The 19,162-nt window shown below is 38.5% G+C and overlaps 1 protein-coding gene across 3 annotated transcripts in view; it reads right to left on the bottom strand.

Moving 5' to 3' along the window:
• The window catches only part of LOC114653632 (E3 ubiquitin-protein ligase HECW1-like), a 461,230-nt gene that overhangs the window by 105,900 nt on the left and 336,168 nt on the right, over positions 1–19,162 (bottom strand). For all 3 annotated transcript variants that reach the window (XM_051929083.1, XM_051929082.1, XM_028804051.2), the window contains one exon: positions 3,274–3,370. In XM_051929083.1, coding sequence (XP_051785043.1) covers positions 3,274–3,370 — 97 coding nt within the window. The remainder of the gene's footprint in view (positions 1–3,273; positions 3,371–19,162) is intronic.

Genomic DNA, 19,162 nt, shown 5'->3' with positions numbered 1-19,162 from the left:
CAACTTCCAGTTTTCCAAATGTAATCGGAGCAGTCAACTGCACACACAATGTTATTGCAACGGTGCTGGACAATTTACATCAGCCAGGGATGAATCACCAAAAGAATGAGCTGGCATTACATTATTTATAGCAGGAGAATCTATAAAAACGGCAACTCTCCACAGTTAATTAATTAAATTATTAGGCTTGTTCAATGAAAGTTTACGTCATTAAACCTCTTTTAAAATCCAAACTTATTCTGATGTGTCTTCTACTACTTTTAGTAATATTGTGTAGCACCATTAAAGTGATGTAATGGGCAATGTAATTGTTTTGATTTTCTGTATAGAAATACAGTATTATATTTATTTTTGTAGTCAGTCATCAAAAACAAGGATGAGAGGCAACTCAGATAAGACAGTCAAATTCACTTATTGACAATTGGCTAGAAAAGATGGCTATTCGGAATGCTGCCAGCTATTATTCTGAAATGTAAAAATCTACATAAATAATCACATAGAAAATATACTGAATTACAATTTACAGGATATTCATCCATCCTTTTAAATATTAAGTCAAAAAAGATGTCAGTAATTTTAAAGTGATATATTCTTTTAGGTACAGAATAGTATGAATTTCATACTTTAGTAGTTCTCGATGTAGGCACCATTTGTGGTGCTACAAATCTCTTTATCATGCTTACAACCTTGTACAGTGAGTTGTTCTTGTGATTGTTTTTCAAGTAGAAGAGATTATCTGCCACAGTTCATTTAAGACACACAATTACTTCAGAACAGGCGTTTTTACATGAACATGCCTGCAGTCATATGCAGCTCTAACAATCCATTCATTTTGAAACTTATCATTCAGAGGATGATGCAATTACTAACATGATTGACAAGGCTTCATGTCCTTTTATCTGTAAATATTACTTTAGTTACTTGTGTCTTGGCAGTTGTTTGAAAGGAAAATATGTACATCAAAGTCATACATGTGATGTTAGATGTTCAAGAAATCTAGTCCTCAAGCCACAAACCTTGGGAATTGGGAACAGTATGTTCTATAGAAGTGACTTTTGCAAATCTGGTTTCTCTTTTCTCTCTTTCCACTCCTGGTTTTTTTTTTTTGCATCAGATTGGCACTTTATGTCAAAATAAAATACTGCTTGAGGAATCGTGTGGCGCCGTGAGGGATTTTCCATGGTCAGAAGCTAATGATGTTAGATTGATCTTATATAAGTCAGGCCCTGAGAGTGTCTGCACCTCCCTTCCATAAGGCAGATCTCCATCCTCAAATCAGGTTCAAGTAAAGGACTCATCTGGGAAAACAAAAATCAAGTATTTTGATTACCCATCCATGGGAGTTGGTCCTACAGCACCAGGGCTCTAACATTGGTCACTTCTGCCTCAGTAAGGATGCTGAAATTGGTTTGGTGATTCTGCATCTTGATATGTGTAATCTTCTGGAGGCAGTGGTCATGTAATCTCTCATAAATTTTCATGTGACAATACTAAGTAACCCAGGTCTCACTACCATATAATAGAGTACTTATGGTAACAGCTGTTTCAACCATTATCTTGTTTTTCCTTCTCGACGTTACGTTTCATGGTGAAAGCATAGGTGATGCAGTGCTGAACTTCTACCTCAATGGTTGCCTTTTGGGACAGTATGCTGCCAAGACAAGGAAAGTGGTGAACCATTTCCACAGTCTTTCCAAAGCCAATGATTGCTGGGTGCTCTCAGTTACCTAGCCAGGGCCATTCTGTTGGAGGATCTTGGTTTTCCTGATGAATTCACGGCCCCAGACCTTGGAAAAAACGTTGAGATTACACTGGAATTCTTCAGAGAGTGGACAGTCATCAGTAGACTGGGTATCAATGAATATTATCTCAGTCATTTTTGTCTTAGCCTAAAGTGGTTTAAATTGAACAGCTTGTCAGTAAACTAGATAAGATCATGTCGGCACAGGAACAGTGGTCAGCAATCAGAAGTGGAATAACTAGAAGATAAATGATGAAAAGTGTCAGTGTGACGAGCAACGTTGTTTCACACCTGTTTTACCGGTGGGATTTGTTTTCATTGATCTGCAAGGAATAGCTTCATTCACCTGGTTGTGTAATAGCCTCAGGATAGTGATGAATTGGGTGGGATACCCGAGTCAAGACAGGATTTTCCAAAGTGTTTTATATAGCAGATTGTGTAACTGAGCTTCCTATACATGGCTGTCTCTTTCAAAGTTTGTGCTTCTGTGGTTAGACACGTAATACATGTATTAGCAATCACCTTGACAATATCATTGCTTGGATGAGGTAAGGATAGCACATAAGGGAACAAAATCTATTGCTACACATCTCAAATTGCTCAAAAGATGTGTAATAAATAATCAGATCTTAGGAATTCTATTATAATGACACAGGACTTATTCCTGATCAGAAAGACTTTTTAGAAACTAAACTTTATGAATGTTATTCATAAGCTTTGAAGTAATATGTTTTTAGGAAGTGTTCAAGCTCAGATGATAGTGGTTTTAGTGAACTTCAAGTATGTTGAAAAGGGATAAATGTATTAATTAAACAAAGGAAAGATGAAATCCCAGTAAGTTCACATAATTTTCAAATGAAGGAAAACAAAAGCCTAGTAGCCTAAATATGCCTAACTAATTAACTATGCTGAATGGCTCGCTCGTTTTTTCATTATAAAACTAATAAAAAAGAATCACTTTTCACATCCAGTTTCACTCCGTGCTTCTTTAGTCACATCACCACACTGCCAGTGTGACTATGGTTAATGCACCACCAAATCAATGGGCTATGGGAGAGAGCAGCCATTTATACACAATCCATTCAGGTTACCCCAGTATCAATTACAAGGTTGCAGGATTTCTTAAAACATTTCACAGTTCCCATGACAGCTTCTGGTTCTACTACATCCATAAGCCTTGTCATTTGTTAATATGTTCTGCTGTCATCTCAAAGGACCTCTTTGTAAGTCAAAATATCTCAAGGAGGGATTCTTTGCTGCCAAATGTCAGCTTTCATGAATAATGCTGGATTTTGTCATTCCACCATGGCACTTTTCCTAAATTAGTGCCTTCTAGAAATTCCTTTACAGAACAGTCTTTGCAAAAGAACAGCATACTTGCCGCTGCAAATTTTATTTGGCCACATACTGTACACATGTCAATATTTAATCTGCTGAGAATAATAAAGTAATAAACACTGCCAATAAAGTTTTTATGTAGAAGGGCACATATTCCACCTATCTTTCATTAAGCATGGCAAAGAAAATGATACCTTAGAGCGTGGTTTCTTGAAAGGCTAGGCTGTCGCTCCTGAAGCATCTCAAAAATGTTGGGCTGGCGAAGGAAAGCAACTATCTTGTCATTGTAGGCTGCAATAAAAAAAATAATTGCAACAATTACTTATTTGACTTTTAATACTTTGCTACTGTGGTTATATAACTACATTTTCTTTACACACAAACTATTCAATGAACATTACTATTATTAAGGTACCATTCATGCTCAAATTCAAGCTCGAGTTTAAAATTTATTGTCATGTATACATAACTCAATAAAATCCTTATTTGCATGTCTTCTAATCTAGTGAGAGTAGTGTAATACCAACTACAGACAATTAATACAGTATAAAATATTTAAATAAATGTCAGATGATATATATATATATATATATATATATATATATATATATATATATATATATATATATATATATATATATATATATACTGTATATATATATGACTGCTCAAAAAAATTAAAGGAGCATTTTGAAAACATATCAGATCTCAATGGGAAAAAAAATCCTGCTGGATATCTATACTGATATGGACTGGATAATGTGTTAGGAACAAAAGGACACCACATTGTTTGATGGAAATGAAAATTATCAACCTACAGAAAGTTGAATTCAAAGACACCCCGAAAATCAAAGTGAAAAAATGATGTGGCAGGCTAGTCCATTTTGCTGAAATTTCATTGCAGCAACTCAAAATCGTACTCAGTAGTCTGTATGGCCCCCACATGCTTGTATGCATGCCTGACAACGTTGGGGCATGCTCCTAATGAGATGACGGATCTCCTCCCAGATCTGGACCAGGGCATCACTGAGCTCCTGGACAGTCTGAGGTGCAACCTGGTGTCATCGGATGGACCGAAACATTATCTCCCAGAGGTGTTCTATTGGATTTAGGTCAGGCGAGTGTGAAAGCCAGTCATTGGTATCAATTCTTTCATCCTTCAGGATCTGCCTGCATACTCTTACCACATGAGGCCGGCATTGTCGTGCACCAGGAGGAACCCAGGACCCACTGCACCAGCATAGGGTCTGACAATGGGTCCAAGGATTTCATCCCAATACCTTATGGCAGTCAAGGTGCTGTTGTCTAGCCTGTAGATGTCTGTGCGTCCTTCCGTGGATATGCCTCCCCAGACCATCACTGACCCACCACCAAACCGGTCATGCTGAACAATGATACAGGCAGCCTAACATTCTCCACGGCTTCTCCAGAGCCTTTCAGGTCTGTCACATGTGCTCAGGGTGAACCTGCTCTCATCTGTGAAAAGCACAGGGCACCAGTGGTGGTCCTGCCAATTCTGGTATTCTATGTCAAATGCCAATCGAGGTCCATGGTGCCGGGCAGTGAGCACAGGACCCACTAGAGGATGTCGGGCCCTCAGGGCATCCTCATGAAGTTTGTTTGATTCACACCAGTGGCATGCTGGAGGTCATTTTTTAGGGCTCTGGCAGTGCTCATCCTGTTCCTCCTTGCCGAAAAGAGCAAATACCGGTCTTGCTGATGGATTAAGGACCTTCTACTGGCCTGCCCACCTCTCCTAGAGTAACTGCATGTCTCCTGGAATCTCCTCCATGCCCTTGAGACTGCTGGGAGACACAGCAAACCTTCTGGCAATGGCACATATTGATGTGCCATTCTGGAGAAGTTGGACTACCTGTGCAACCTCTGTAGGGTCCAGGTATCACCTCATGCTACCAGTAGTGACACTGACCGTAGCCAAATGCAAAACTAGTGAAAAAACAGTCAGAAAAGATGAGGAGGGAAAAATGTCAGTGGCCTCCACCTGTTAGCCCATTCCTGTTTTGGAGGTCGTTTCATTGTTGACTCCCTAGTGCAGCTGTTGTTAATTTCATTAACACCAAAGCAGCTGAAACTGATTAACAACCACCTGTGCTATTTAACTGACCACATCAATAGCCCAGAAGTTTCAGTGACTTGATGCTATACTCTGATTAAAAAGTGTTCCTTTAATTTTTTTATAAATATATGAAAGATTTGATTGATTTATGAGTATGCTCACTCCTTTCTGTTTGGCTGTGCGACTGAGCTCTGCAAAGGACCCGCTGCATGTGCTTCTTTCCTTACAGTCTATGCTGCTGGAATAATAATAAAAACACAGGTATTTTTACTTCAGTAACACTAAGTATTATGTTAGGTTACTTGTTAGTTTAGAAAGTAATCAGACTACTTAATGCACCTTACCTTTAACGTGTTACCTACTGCTCTCAGGATTGTGTTGCTGAATTTAGCACTGTACGCTCAGCTCATCGACATAAATTTACCTATTTCTGAAATACTGAGAGAAATTACTTCATACAGGATATTGTGATCTCCCAAACATTTGCCTCTGGAAATGTATTTTGTGGGCGCTTTTACCTGGAGCTTCTGAAAGTTTTTTTCAAAACAAATGCACACGCAATCTGACAGAGTGTAACGGACAAGATACAAATTCCTTAATAGTAATCCAGTTAAGGGCTAACATGGCCACATAATCAGATTAATCACAGAGAAATCTACTTCTGTTATTCAGGTTTCTCAGAGGCCATTAACCCATTTTCACTAACTGGAATAAGGGTTTACATGGGCGTTTAAGAAGCTAGATTTCTGTGAATAACCAGATTATTGAAGTGCTTGTAAGTACACTAAATTACCATGTAAAAATGTATACACGGCACTCCTATTACTAATTTCACTGAATTCATATGAATGCGAAGGAAAGAATGCCATTTGTATGAAAACTTAAGAATGCAATGTAAAGTCACTGAAAATACAAAGAACACAATTTCTCTTATTTCTAGGTTTTAAATATAAAGTGTTGTTTCAGTATGTTCAAGAACAATCTGAATTAAAAATACACTATTTTTATTCAGTAATTGCAAACAAAAATTCACATATACTGTTTAGGTGGTAAAGCTTGGCTGCCTCAAACCAAACTCTGGTGTTAATGGGTTCAATGTCTGTCCAATTGACTGACACACCTTCATGATTGGATATTGCCATGTGTCACTGATTCTCCTGAAACGATTTCCTGCACTTAACCCTGGAAAGAAACAAGTGAATTTGAAATATAAATGAATGAAATATTATATACAAATCCATCCATCCATTATCCAACCCGCTATATCCTAACTTCAGGGTCATGGGGGGTCTGCTGGAGCCAATCCCAGCCAACACAGGGCACGAGGCAGGAAACAAACCCCAGGTAAGGCGCCAGCCCACCGCAGGGCACACACACACACACACACCCAACAGGGACAATTTAGGATCACCAATGCACCTAACCTGCATGTCTTTGGACTGTGGGAGAAAAGCCACGCAGACACGGGGAGAACATGCAAACTCCACGCAGGGAGGACCTGGGAAGCGACCCTGGGTCTCCTAACTGTGAGGCAGCAGTGCTACCACTGCACCACCGTGCCGCCCTTATACACAAATAAGAAGCTGAAAACCTTTAGTTACCAGTAGAGCTATGTTATATTGTAAAATATTTTAGATATTCACTTTATAACTTGGTTGAAATTTAAGACCTAAGTTCTTGTAGTTTCATTGCTGATCATTTGATTGTCTGCTCTGTAGTTGGTAAGTGAAAAGTTAATAATTGAAATTCATGTGAACTTTCCCATTTCATATTTATGTTAGAAAACGTAAGTTATTTATAGGATAACGCAAGATATTAAATGGCAAACACTCTGCCAGTCCTTTCTCATTGTGCTAAACTACAAACAGTGAAAGCCGAATTAGTTCCAGACGTGTCAAGTGCCGGGCTCTGTCCTATAAGCACAATGACTTATATAGTTGTTTGTGTAAATCTTTTAATTTATTATACAAATTCCTTTATTAGCATATTCATCATCCAACAAGTGTTCCCAGAAACATTTACTGAATTATTGGAAGTACAGATCTAAAGTAATTTTCCTAGAAATATACGGTATGTCAAGACATTTATGCAAATATCCAGTCTTTACATACTCTGATGGTTATTGTGATCTTAACTAATATAGCTCAGTCAAATGTACCTAATACCAGTTTCTATTGGGGACCATTATTTACCACATTCCTTCTAGGCCTTTATTCCCACTCCATTGCTTATTGCACATATTACAAAATAAATTACATTTAAAAAGTCTACTAATAACACAATGTGCCTTCTTTGCAGTACAGAAGCGATTCTCTATTTCTAAAATGAATACTGCATTTTGTTCTTAAAAGAGAATCATTGTTTCACTTGTACTCTTACTGGTGCTGACTGCCAAAATCACATTCGCCTTTGGGTGCAAACCTCCTACTTTTTAAAAAGTCTTCTTATATTTCCTAATGTAGTCTATTTGGAGCTATTCTGAGAAAGCCTAAACCAGGCTTCAAACAGGTGTCCTTGGCCACGGTTTAAGGCAGCTTCTGCCTTGAAATTGTGAATACTTATGTTAAATAGCTTGACTTCATTTTTATAGAATCTACTGTGCTTAACAGAAAGGGCAATAAGAATATGTACTGATTTTCAAAAATTACCACCCTGTTTTTAGTTATTTTATAACAAAATGCAATGATGTAATAGCACAAAGTATTTTACAAAACATTGTATTTCTTATAAGGAATGGCATTCACAATATAATTCTGCACCTTAAAAATGCTGAAGGTGTACTGTATACACATTTATGAATCACAATAATTCAGTGCAGAAGAAGAGCAGTGTAAATAATGGTAATAATATTCTTTAAATCTCTTTTTTACGGTCTCTAATACTGTTTTACTTTGCTTGACCTTTCTGTGAGGACTGAGTCAGGGACACAGGGAAAACAATGGGAGAAAGACATAGAATCCAAGATGTCTCAAGACTGGTTTTAGAGAAGGCTGGGACTTTTGTGCTTGAAATTGACGCCAGTTTATTTTAGCTTTTGACGTAAATAAAAATGATTTTCACCATATTGACACCACAAGACACTAGAGGTGGAATGGAATGTGATACTGGGGCATGGCCAGTTACCTCATGAACACAGGCAGATTGCATCTGAAGATTCTAAATGTGAGGGTGGTCAAAGCTCATTTGGCAGGAGGAAGAGGAGCAAGGGTTGAGCGAGTTGGAGGGTTTGGGCAGGGGGTGGTTATGTGGTGAGAATTGGAGAACTTGTTGCACCAGAACATTAGCCAAGTAAAGGGCTGTACAGTTTTTGTCCTAGTGTCTGTGTCACCTTGCTATTGTTCTGGGTCTTCTTTTCTGCATTGGCAGTTAAAGAACTCTATTCAGATATTGGACTCTAGAGTGAATGACTGATTACAACATTTTAAACCATACTTTCTGATTTGCATTGGGTTTATACTTTCAAATTTAACAATATAATAATTACATGCATTTTATATGCTTTTGAAGACAACTATGCTTTCTGTATTATTTATATAAGGTGCAAGAAAACCTTATATATATATATATATATATATATATATATATATATATATATATATATATATATATATATATATAAACTTCAGTGGGTTGGCACCCTGCCCGGGATTGATTCCTGCCTTGTGCCCTGTGTTGGCTGGGATTGCCTCCAGCAGACCCCCGTGACCCTGTCTTTGGATTCAGCGGGTTAGAAAATGGATGTATGGATGGATATATATATAAGAAAACCAAAGAAACCCCTGATAATAGTCACGTTGATTGACACTGCTTCAAAAAGTAAAACAGATGTTTGTGTCCCAATAACAGATCATTTCTATTTTATATAAGCAGTCTGTTGTGCCTTTGAGATCACACAACATGAGCCTTGCTATGAAACACAGGTGTTTGGTGATGTTCCAGAACAGCAGGAGGGCTTTTCAGGATGTGAACTAATGATATTGACAGGGAACAGTACAGTAAGCCAGCCATAAAACACGTTAGCCAGAATTCAAAAAGGTTCAAAGCAGGATAAAGATAGCAGAGCACTGAAATTCAATTTTAGTGATGAGTTAAAAACCTGAATAAGTAAGACATGTCCTCTTTGATGAGTACAAAATTTGATTTAATTGGATTTAATTATGAACATTATCTATGTCTTGAAAGCATATTATTGTATTTTGGCTCAAGTACACTGACAGATTATTTTGGTAGGTCTGGCTCCATATAGCTTCATTTTAATAATCATGAAATAAGTGAATAAAGACTCTGCTTCTGGGTGCAACAAAATGTACCATATGAAAAAGGTGGTGAAATGCAGATTAAGAATAAAAAACAACCTGTCTATACATTCATGTGAATTTTTTACAATCTTAAAATGTATATTCCACCCAAAAATGATACATACCACTTGTTGTTTCTAGTGAAGGTCAAGGAAAATGTTTAACCTCATACTTTCATGGAGAAAGGAAATACCAAACCTTCAGATACAATAGTCTTTAATGGGGACCATCTTAGGCTGACAACAGCAAACAAAATTAAAATGTCTATGGAAAAGTATGAAGTTACTTGTGTTGGATAATCCAAATGATGGATATCAAACTATATGCTCACAACATCCAAAACCTATGTATTTTTTTAAATATTGCTAAACAAATAGTGAAAATTACAGTAGTGCACAGAAATGAAGAAAATTCAGGCAAACTTGAGCTTCTAGATTGAAGACCCACCTCCCCTCTCAATTATTGGTCAAGAACCCCGAGTTCATTTCAAAAGCTGAAATTCACTTAAATGTGCTTCACTTTTTTCCTCTTGTCTTATTTTCTAAAAATAATTCTTTAACAATATTTTTGCAACAAATATATGTGTTTCAGATGTGGTGAGCATAAGACAGGATAACTTGAGATTTTTAAGGACATTTTAATTTTGTTTTGCTACTCCCATTGGTCCCCACTAATGTCCTTTTTATTAGACACTTTGTAATCTCCAATCTCCATGAAAACATGTGATTAAGCATTTTTCTTGGCCATCAATTCAAGCAACATGGTGTAAGTAACTGACAAAATATTAGCATTTTTGGGTTAAGTATTCTTTAACATATTTATAGACAAGATTTACAAAATTACTGTACATCAGTCAGCCTGTCTCTCCTGGAAAGCCCTTAGAAATTCTTATCTATTTGATCTCTATATTTTCTGTTCACCTCACTCTCAAAATATCCAAAACTTTCTTTAATCCAAATCTGGATTGAGCAAAACACAAAAACTGAATTACACTGATTCCACTCCCTGGTGTTAACATAGAATTTCTGAGTTCATAATGTTCTCTGTAGAATTCTGGGGCCACCAGGCCAACATGCCTGCAGTTAATCTTCAGTTTCCTTACAACACCCAGAACTCAGATACACAAGAATGCTCCTAGCTTTTGTAAATGCAGAGTAGATCTTAGTTCTGGGGCTCCTGGTGACTCCTTATCATTTGAGGAAATAGCCTGGAATCATTTGACGTCCTCAGGTCCTTGTTATCTAAGGTATAGTTTCTTAAACTATGGGTTGCAGGTTGCTGGCTTTTAGGTTGAGTCATGACTCACCACTGAACTCAATAGGACAGGATTGCATACAGTTTGCAAAATGTACTGTGATTATTTGCTGCAGGCATTTTAAATGGTCAAATGTTCTCCACTATGACTATTGCTGGCGATTTCCCAGTGGTGACTGCTGGTGGGGATACTCTAAGGGGGTCCTCCCTCACCGGGATGACTAGGTGTGGTGATTCTCCCAGCCTGCTGGTCATCGTGGACTGATTTTTGAAGAGGCTAAGTATGGCAATATTGGGTACCAAGAAAAAAAGTTTTGAAACAATGATATGCTCACTTATTAGGGGCTAACCACACAGGCCAGACACTAAAGACCACTAGTACTTACAGTGCATCTGGAAAGTATTCACAGCGCATCACTTTTTCCACATTTTGTTATGTTACAGCCTTATTCCAAAATGGATAAAATTCATTTTTTTCCTCAGAATTCTACACACAACACCCCATAATGACAATGTGAAAAAAGTTTACTTGAGATTTTTATTTATTAAAAATAAGAAAATTGAGAAAGCACATGTACATAAGTATTCACAGCCTTTGCCATGAAGCTCAAAATTGAGCTCAGGTGCATCCTGTTTCCCCTGATCATCCTTGAGATGTTTCTGTAGCTTAATTGGAGTCCACCTGTGGTAAATTCAGTTGATTGGACATGATTTGGAAAGGCACACACCTGTCTATATAAGGTCCCACAGTTGACAGTTCATGTCAGATCACAAACCAAGCATGAAGTCAAAGGAATTGTTTGTAGACCTCTGAGACAGGATTGTCTCGAGGCACAAATCTGGGGAAGGTTACAGAAAAATATCTGCTGCTTTGATGGTCCCAATGAGCACAGTGGCCTCCATCATCCATAAGTGGAAGAAGTTCAAAACCACCAGGACTCTTCCTAGAGCTGGCCAGTCATCTAAACTGAGCGATCGGGGGAGAAGGGCCTTAGTCAGGGAGGTGACCAAGAACCCGATGGTCACTCTGTCAGAGCTCCAGAGGTCCTCTGTGGAGACAGGAGAACCTTCCAGAAGGACAACCATCTCTGCAGCAATCCACCAATCAGGCCTGTATGGTAGAGTGGCCAGACGAAAGCCACTCCTTAGTAAAAGGCACATGGCAGCCCGCCTGGAGTTTGCCAAAGGGCACCTGAAGAAAATTCTCTGGTCTGATGAGACAAAGACTGAACTCTTTTGTGTGAATGCCAGGCGTCACATTTGGAGGAAACCAGGCACCGCTCATCACCAGGCCAATACCATCCCTACAGTGAAGCATGGTGGTGGCAGCATCATGCTGTGGGGATGTTTTTCAGCGGCAGGGAACAGGAGACTAGTCAGGATAAAGGGAAAGATGACTGCAGCAATGTACAGAGACATCCTGGATGAAAACCTGCTCCGGAGCGTTCTTGACCTCAGACTGGGGCGACGGTTCATCTTTCAGCAGGACAACGACCCTAAGCACACAGCCAAGATATCAAAGGAGTGGCTTCAGGACAACTCTGTGAATGTCCTTGAGTGGCCCAGCCAGAGTCCAGACTTGAATCCGATTGAACATCTCTGGAGAGATCTTAAAATGGCTGTGCACCGATTTTCCCATCCAACCTGATGGAGCTTGAGAGGTGCTGCAAAGAGGAATGGGCGAAACTGGCCAAGGATAGGTGTGCCAAGCTTGTGGCATCATATTCAACAAGACTTGAGGCTGTAATTGCTGCCAAAGGTGCATCGACAAAGTATTGAGCAAAGGCTGTGAATATTTATGTACATGTGATTTCTCAGTTTTTTTATTTTTAATAAATTTGCAAAAACCTCAAGTGAACTTTTTCACATTGTCGTTATGGGGTGTTGTGTGTAGAATTCTGAGGAAAAAAATGAATTTAATCCATTTTGGAATAAGGCTGTAACATAACAAAATGTGGAAAAAGTGATGCGCTGTGGATACTTTCCGGATGCACTGTACTGTATATATAAAATATGCTGAGATTGTAGTTATTCATATTTGCTGTAGAATAAAAGCACTATTGAAGATGCATACTGTACCCATACATGCATGTAATCTTTATGAAACTCCCTCCAACACAGAATAGAGAAAAGTACTACTGAAGAATTCTGGACAGGGAGAGAACACTACACTGGTAATGAGAGACCATCTACATAAGTCAGAGTGGGAAGGAAGAATCCTTTAAGTGGAGATTGACCATTTAAAACCTGATGTGACAGCAGAAGGTGAAGAGAAATTTCTTTGCCAAAAATCTGTGGAGATTCCAACTCAAGGTACAGAGTAGGGGAGCTAGTAGATACAATTAATTCTGTGGTTGCATGCTTTCTGTGTCACAAGTCTTCGTTCATCCAACTTTCAAATGTGCTATTTTCATTTCAGGGTTGAGTACAAAATAGGAACCAGTTTTGGACTGAACACCATTCCACTGAATGGTAGATTTACACACCCAAACTAACTTGGCAATTTAAAATTACCAAAACACCTAATATGTATATGTGTACAGAATTTGGAATGTTTACAGGAAGCCCACACAAACAAAGGAAGAATGAGTGTACTCAAAATAAACAGTGACCAGGTTGTATATTGCACTTGAAAGGCAGCCTTGCTAAGCCATATGCCACCCTTCAGACTCTTCATCAGAAGATAATTCAAGTATGTGTTTTTATTGAACCCTTTAACTAAATAGACCTCTTGTTTCCTGTGCCATGCTTCAAACTAAAGATTCTGAGTAAACTCAGACTTTAGCACTTTCTTGAATGAGTTTTCTTCAAGAATTATGCAACCTTTTATTTCTCATATAGCTCAAAATCACACAAGGAACAGACCTTGTTTTTTGACAACCCCTACATCTCCCCCATTCTATTCCCCAGCCTTGACTTCCTATATGTATTTTTCTTATTTGCCTCTCTGGGCAAACACTTTTAAAGGGACCACAATTAAAACACACACAATTGGATGGAGGAGCCCTGGAGGAGCCACATATTTACTGTCACTCATCCTTGAGTCTGTTCAATTCCTGTTGGTCTTCTCAAAAGAAAACAGTCAGGCAACATACTTCTGCTGTCAACCTTTGCATCTTTACATGGGATAGCAAAAAAAAATCAAAACAAAAAGAACAAAAAAGGTCTTTGTACCATTTTGAAACTGAACGTTTGGACATGGTTTAATATGAAATTCACAGATTAAGTGCAGTGAGGGGAAAACAACAATAGTCCAATTAATAGCAAGAATTAGTCTCTCATCTTTCTCCTCATTTTCTTTAAGGTTTATTAGGACATTAGCATATACTAAGAGGTTGCAATAAAGGAACCAGCTCTGGGCAGGGCACAAGGTCTTTACTGGTCACCCTCAGTCATACTGGACCAATTTTAGGTTTTTTGTGAACCTAACATACAGTACAGGAAGGATGACCACCAGAACACTTGCTAAAAAGGAAGACGATGGATTACGGAGGTTCCACACAGACAGTGACTGATTCACCCTGGATTTAATCCCAAGAATCTGGAGCTATGAGGCAGCTATAACCACAAAGACTTGCAAAAGCTAAGTTTGTCTAGCACTATTCTTTTGACTTAATTAGTATTTTGCTATTATTCTTCTAATAATCAGGTCAAGTCTTGTTTCTTGACGATTAAACATAATTCTTCTGTATCCACTGTCCAGGTCTCAGCATGCATAAACGACTGAAAATCAAGAGCTGTTATGCTCAGACTACAGTATACAATTAACTAATAAGATTGCATCTGTGTGCAATTCTGATAAACAAGCTACAGGAAAGACACAGCAGCACTTAAAGCTGTAAAGATGACAGCAACCAAGTGTACCCCAGGACTTAAGGATATGTTGTACTCTGACAGACTCTGAGATTTAAATCTGTTTTGTCTCAAGCAGATGACAGTCTGTGGGGAGCTAATCATAAGTCTTCAAAATTCAAAACTGCATCTCCAAATTAGGTTCAGCAAAATTCTTTCAACTAAATAGTGGATCACATGCTCAGGGATACCAGTGGAAATTAAGGGGAAGTGCATTTAGGACTGAAGACAGGAAGCACTTCTTTACACAAAGAGTTGTGGGAATCTGGAACGAACTACTGAGATATGTAGTTGAAGCAGAAAGCTTGATAACCTTTGAGAAGTATCTGGACAGGATATTGGGACAGCTTAGCTATTTGCTAAACAAACAAGCTTGATGGTCTCCTCTGGTTGGTCAAATTTCGTATGGATGTTCCTATGTATGTTGCACAATTTGACCCAAGTATGAGAAACATAGCATTCTCTAGTGCAATCCATACATGCTACAACAGGAGGTTGTGGAAAAAAAACTTATAGCTATCAAAACAGCCCATGAATTTACCATGATGTATCACATTGCTATTTCATGTAATAACTCACTAACAAAGAGATGTTACAAAAAAGGAAATGATGGCATCCAGTCTTATTCTAACCTCTGATGAGGCAGAGAGGATGGCTAATGTGAAAGGCATGAAGTAAGCCCCTTCTAACTATACTTGTTCTGGGAAAGAAATCAGCCCTATAATACTTACTGTTTTTTTAAAGCAGAAGCAGGTGACAGAATTTCATTTTGTGCCAAAGTGATGTAACAAAAGTTACTGTAGTGTATTCATGGTGTATAAACTAGTCATACAAAAGGTTCTACAGACTTCTGAAAGACAAGTCAGAAAAGGCAATTTATTATACCACACAGTACCACACAACTGTAGTCTGTTCATATCTGTGATTGTAACAAACCGATGTATGGGAGACATGAACTGCAGCAAATGTTCTGCAGTTGTCTAAGACTAAGCAAACCATCCTCCTGCTGGTTAAACTAAATCTAATGTCTCATTACTTGGATGTACCACTTGATACTCTATTCTAGATTGCCACCAACTATTACTTTGCTAAGCACCCTTTTTACTTGTCCTGAAAGCTTTAATGCCAACAGTAAATGCATACAATATTAACAAAATTCACAGAAGATGGTGTCCTTTTGCTCCTTTACCCTTCTAATTGCTAAGCCTGCACTTGTTTATTTCAGGTGGGCAAGGAGCAAGAGTCTGTTCTGGCAGAACCTAGAACAAGATAAGAACGTATCCTGGACCAGTTAACTTTGAGTGCCCATTTTTTGGGATGTATGGAGAAACCATGAGTACCCAGGGGACACCTACAGAAGCACAAAGAGAACTATATACAAGCTGTGCCTGGGCTGGGGTCCTAAATCCAAGATTTGGAGTTACCACTATGCCACTGCACAACAAATGCATGCGGTATAGTGGGTCTGCGGCTCAGCAATAGGTGCCTCATTTTAAATATATGATTGTGCCCCAAAAAGTGCAGGCTTCAATTGGGTGCAGGTGGATGCATGAACCCGCTTCGCTCCAGGGACAGCTGGGGGTGCCTGGCTGATTGCAGAGGTACAGTACATGTGAGCGTGTGTGTCAGTCAAGTGCCTCATTAATTCCTTGGAGGGTGCAGTGTGTTCACACCTGCCTAATAGGAGCGTCAGTATATGAGAAGCCTGCACGGGACATAGAGGGAAAAAAAAGAAAAGAGAGACACAAACAGAAGAAAAGCAGGAGTTAAATAACGAGAGAGAAGACAGCGCCAGTGCAAGCGCGCAACTGAATGAGTGAGCGAGCAAGAGACAAATGGCAGGCAGCCCTTGAGAAAGCGTTAGGCCAATGTTTGGGGCTGCTGTAATAGATCGCTCCAGCTGATCAATTCAGGGAGCTGCAACAACCAGGAGTAGTGTGACTCTCGGTGGAAGTCAAAGAAAGTGGCAGGAGTTGGAGACAGGAGGCTCGGATCAGGAGCCTTGCTGAGAGCCATGGAACAGCAGGGACCTGGGCCAATTGAGGAGGATGGTTGTGACAGTCAGATGGGTGTCTCCTCTGTTGCCAGGTCCCGTTTAGGGTTAGCAGAGGAGACATTGATTTAAAGTATTGTACTAGGGACTGAAATAGGATAGGAAAGATTCCTGCCTGTGTTTTTAAAAAGAATGTTTTTTAAGGAAGTATTTCTTGGATTTGTTTTTAACCTCCACATGTCCACCGACTTTTTATTGGATTATTTATTTATTTAAGAAGATTTGTGAAGGACTGCACCTTTTGAACATTGTTTTAAATATCTATAATAAAAGCATTTATTACTTTAGCACCTACCCCTTGTTATGTGTATGTGTCCTCGTCTGCCTGGCTCATCCCTTGGTTACGCTATTGGTGGTGGCGGGTTCAAGAGGCTCCCAGAAGGGACCAATAGCGTGGAGCTTACCCGCACGATCAGAATTCACAACAGTGATTTCACAAATTTATGAAGATATCCTTGACATACATTTATTGACTGATGTTGGTCATTTTGGATTGATTATTACATATAATTTTTTATTCAAACCTTTAAAATTCCACTGAAATGAAAGGAACAATTGCTTCATTAAGTGTTACAGAGCAGTCTGTATTGTTACTACTGTACTTAAAGCCCAACTACACTTTTTCATACTTGCTATAAATTTTAAATAGATTACATTTTTCATTCATTAATTCATTTGTTTTTCACTGCTTATCCAACACTGGGTCATGGGGGCAACGATCCTTGCAGTGAGGTCCATAGGTCCCTTTCCCCAGCCACACTCATAATGTGCAGATCTGTAAAACCTCCACAGTGTGGCATCTAGGAGTCATCCATATCAGATGACTGTTGGTTGGACTAAATTAGGATTTTTTTCCTCATTGATCTGCAAAGCACGGACCACCATCTGAAATCAAGCTGAAGTTTCTGTTTAAAAATCTTTCATGTTAATAAAGTGTTGGGGTTGAATGCTTTTTCTGTATTGTTTCTCTTTCCAAGCTCTTACCTCAATTAGATTTGCCTGCTGTGTTAAACCTTTTTAAAGCTTAAATGACTTGTTGAGTGCTGACAAAGGTGCAGGCCCTCATTCTGATTTCTAAAGGAGCCTCCCTGACATTGAAGGGAAACATTTATGAAATCTGTGCTCTCTAAATATACTGCATATGGTTTTCTCAAAGACCACTTTTAAAGTGTGTTTCGTACATGGATTGTATCCGTATATAGCTTAGCTGGATTACATTTACGCCTGGAATTAACATGCGTCTCCAATGTGTGCATCATGTCCAGACAGAGATTGAATGAATTCCCCACATAACACACAGCACAACATTCTATCCTGTAGTTAGAATGGGAACGTGCAGCTCGTAATAACACAACAATAAAAAGAGAAAAGTTGGTGACATACGATACTGTCAAAAAGAATTTTAGTGTTTTAGTCAGATGGTAAACATTTGACAGTCTCATGATAGAAATGGTAGATCAACTTCACTCACAGTAATACTGCCACTCACTCCACTTACTCTTTAAAGGTGCACAGGCATCAAGGCTGGCCACCATTCCGCATCTTACCTGACTACTAGCACAACCTTACATGATGCTTTTATCTCTTCTGCTGACTTGATTGTTGTATGGGAGTTAGAAATGCTATTTAATTTCTATTTTTGTTAACTGTTGCTATCACTGATGGAAACTCTCCTTTGCTCAATACAGAGAAAAACAAAGTAGCTTCTGTAAAAATTACTTTTAATTTTTTTTTTCAGAGATAGATAATCATTTTATTCTTAATTTAAAAAATATTTTTGTTAACTGTTGCTATCACTGATGGAAACTCTCCTTTGCTCAATACAGAGAAAAACAAAGTAGCTTCTGTAAAAATGACTTTTAATTTTTTTTTTCAGAGATAGGTAATTATTTTATTCTTAATTTAAAAAGTAACAATTAAGCAAAATGAGTAGTTAGCAGCTTTTGTTGTTATCAAAAATATAGGGAGTGACAAATTCTGTATTTTTTATTTACTGGCTATTACAGTATTTATCCCTAAAAAATGACTACTCATTTTATGTTATGATTATGAAATTCAGACACCAGTAAAATAATTTGTATTTAATAAAACCATACAAGCTATTTTTGAAATGGCCTATTACTTTGTATTATGCTTAAAAAAACACAGGCAGTGTAATTGCACACAAAACATAAGAATTTGTGAATAAATAAATAATAAGTAAGTTCAAAAACAAGCACTCTTGTCAAGAATGCAGCAAAAGTACAAGAGGGCATGGCAGGCGTAGGGGGTCCTGACTTATTTTTGTGGTATAATGGAGGACCTTCGAGGAATAAAGGATGAGAACAACTGTCTTTGGGAGTGAGACATGAACAATGAAGTTGGTACATGAAGAATCGCAGGAAAGAACAGAGAGGAAAATGTTCATGTGGATGTCTGGAGTGTCATGGAGTAAGAGGATGATGAAGGCTGAGTTAAGATAACTACTTGGTGCGGTGGCAATAGGCATTATGCTGAGGTGACCTTGACTAAAGTAATTTGGACATGTGCAACAAAAGGTACCGTAAAAG

The sequence above is a fragment of the Erpetoichthys calabaricus genome, chromosome 6 (assembly GCF_900747795.2).
Source record: "Erpetoichthys calabaricus chromosome 6, fErpCal1.3, whole genome shotgun sequence".
Taxonomy (NCBI): Eukaryota; Metazoa; Chordata; class Cladistia; order Polypteriformes; family Polypteridae; genus Erpetoichthys; species Erpetoichthys calabaricus.
This window is presented reverse-complemented; position numbering and strand designations above follow the sequence as displayed.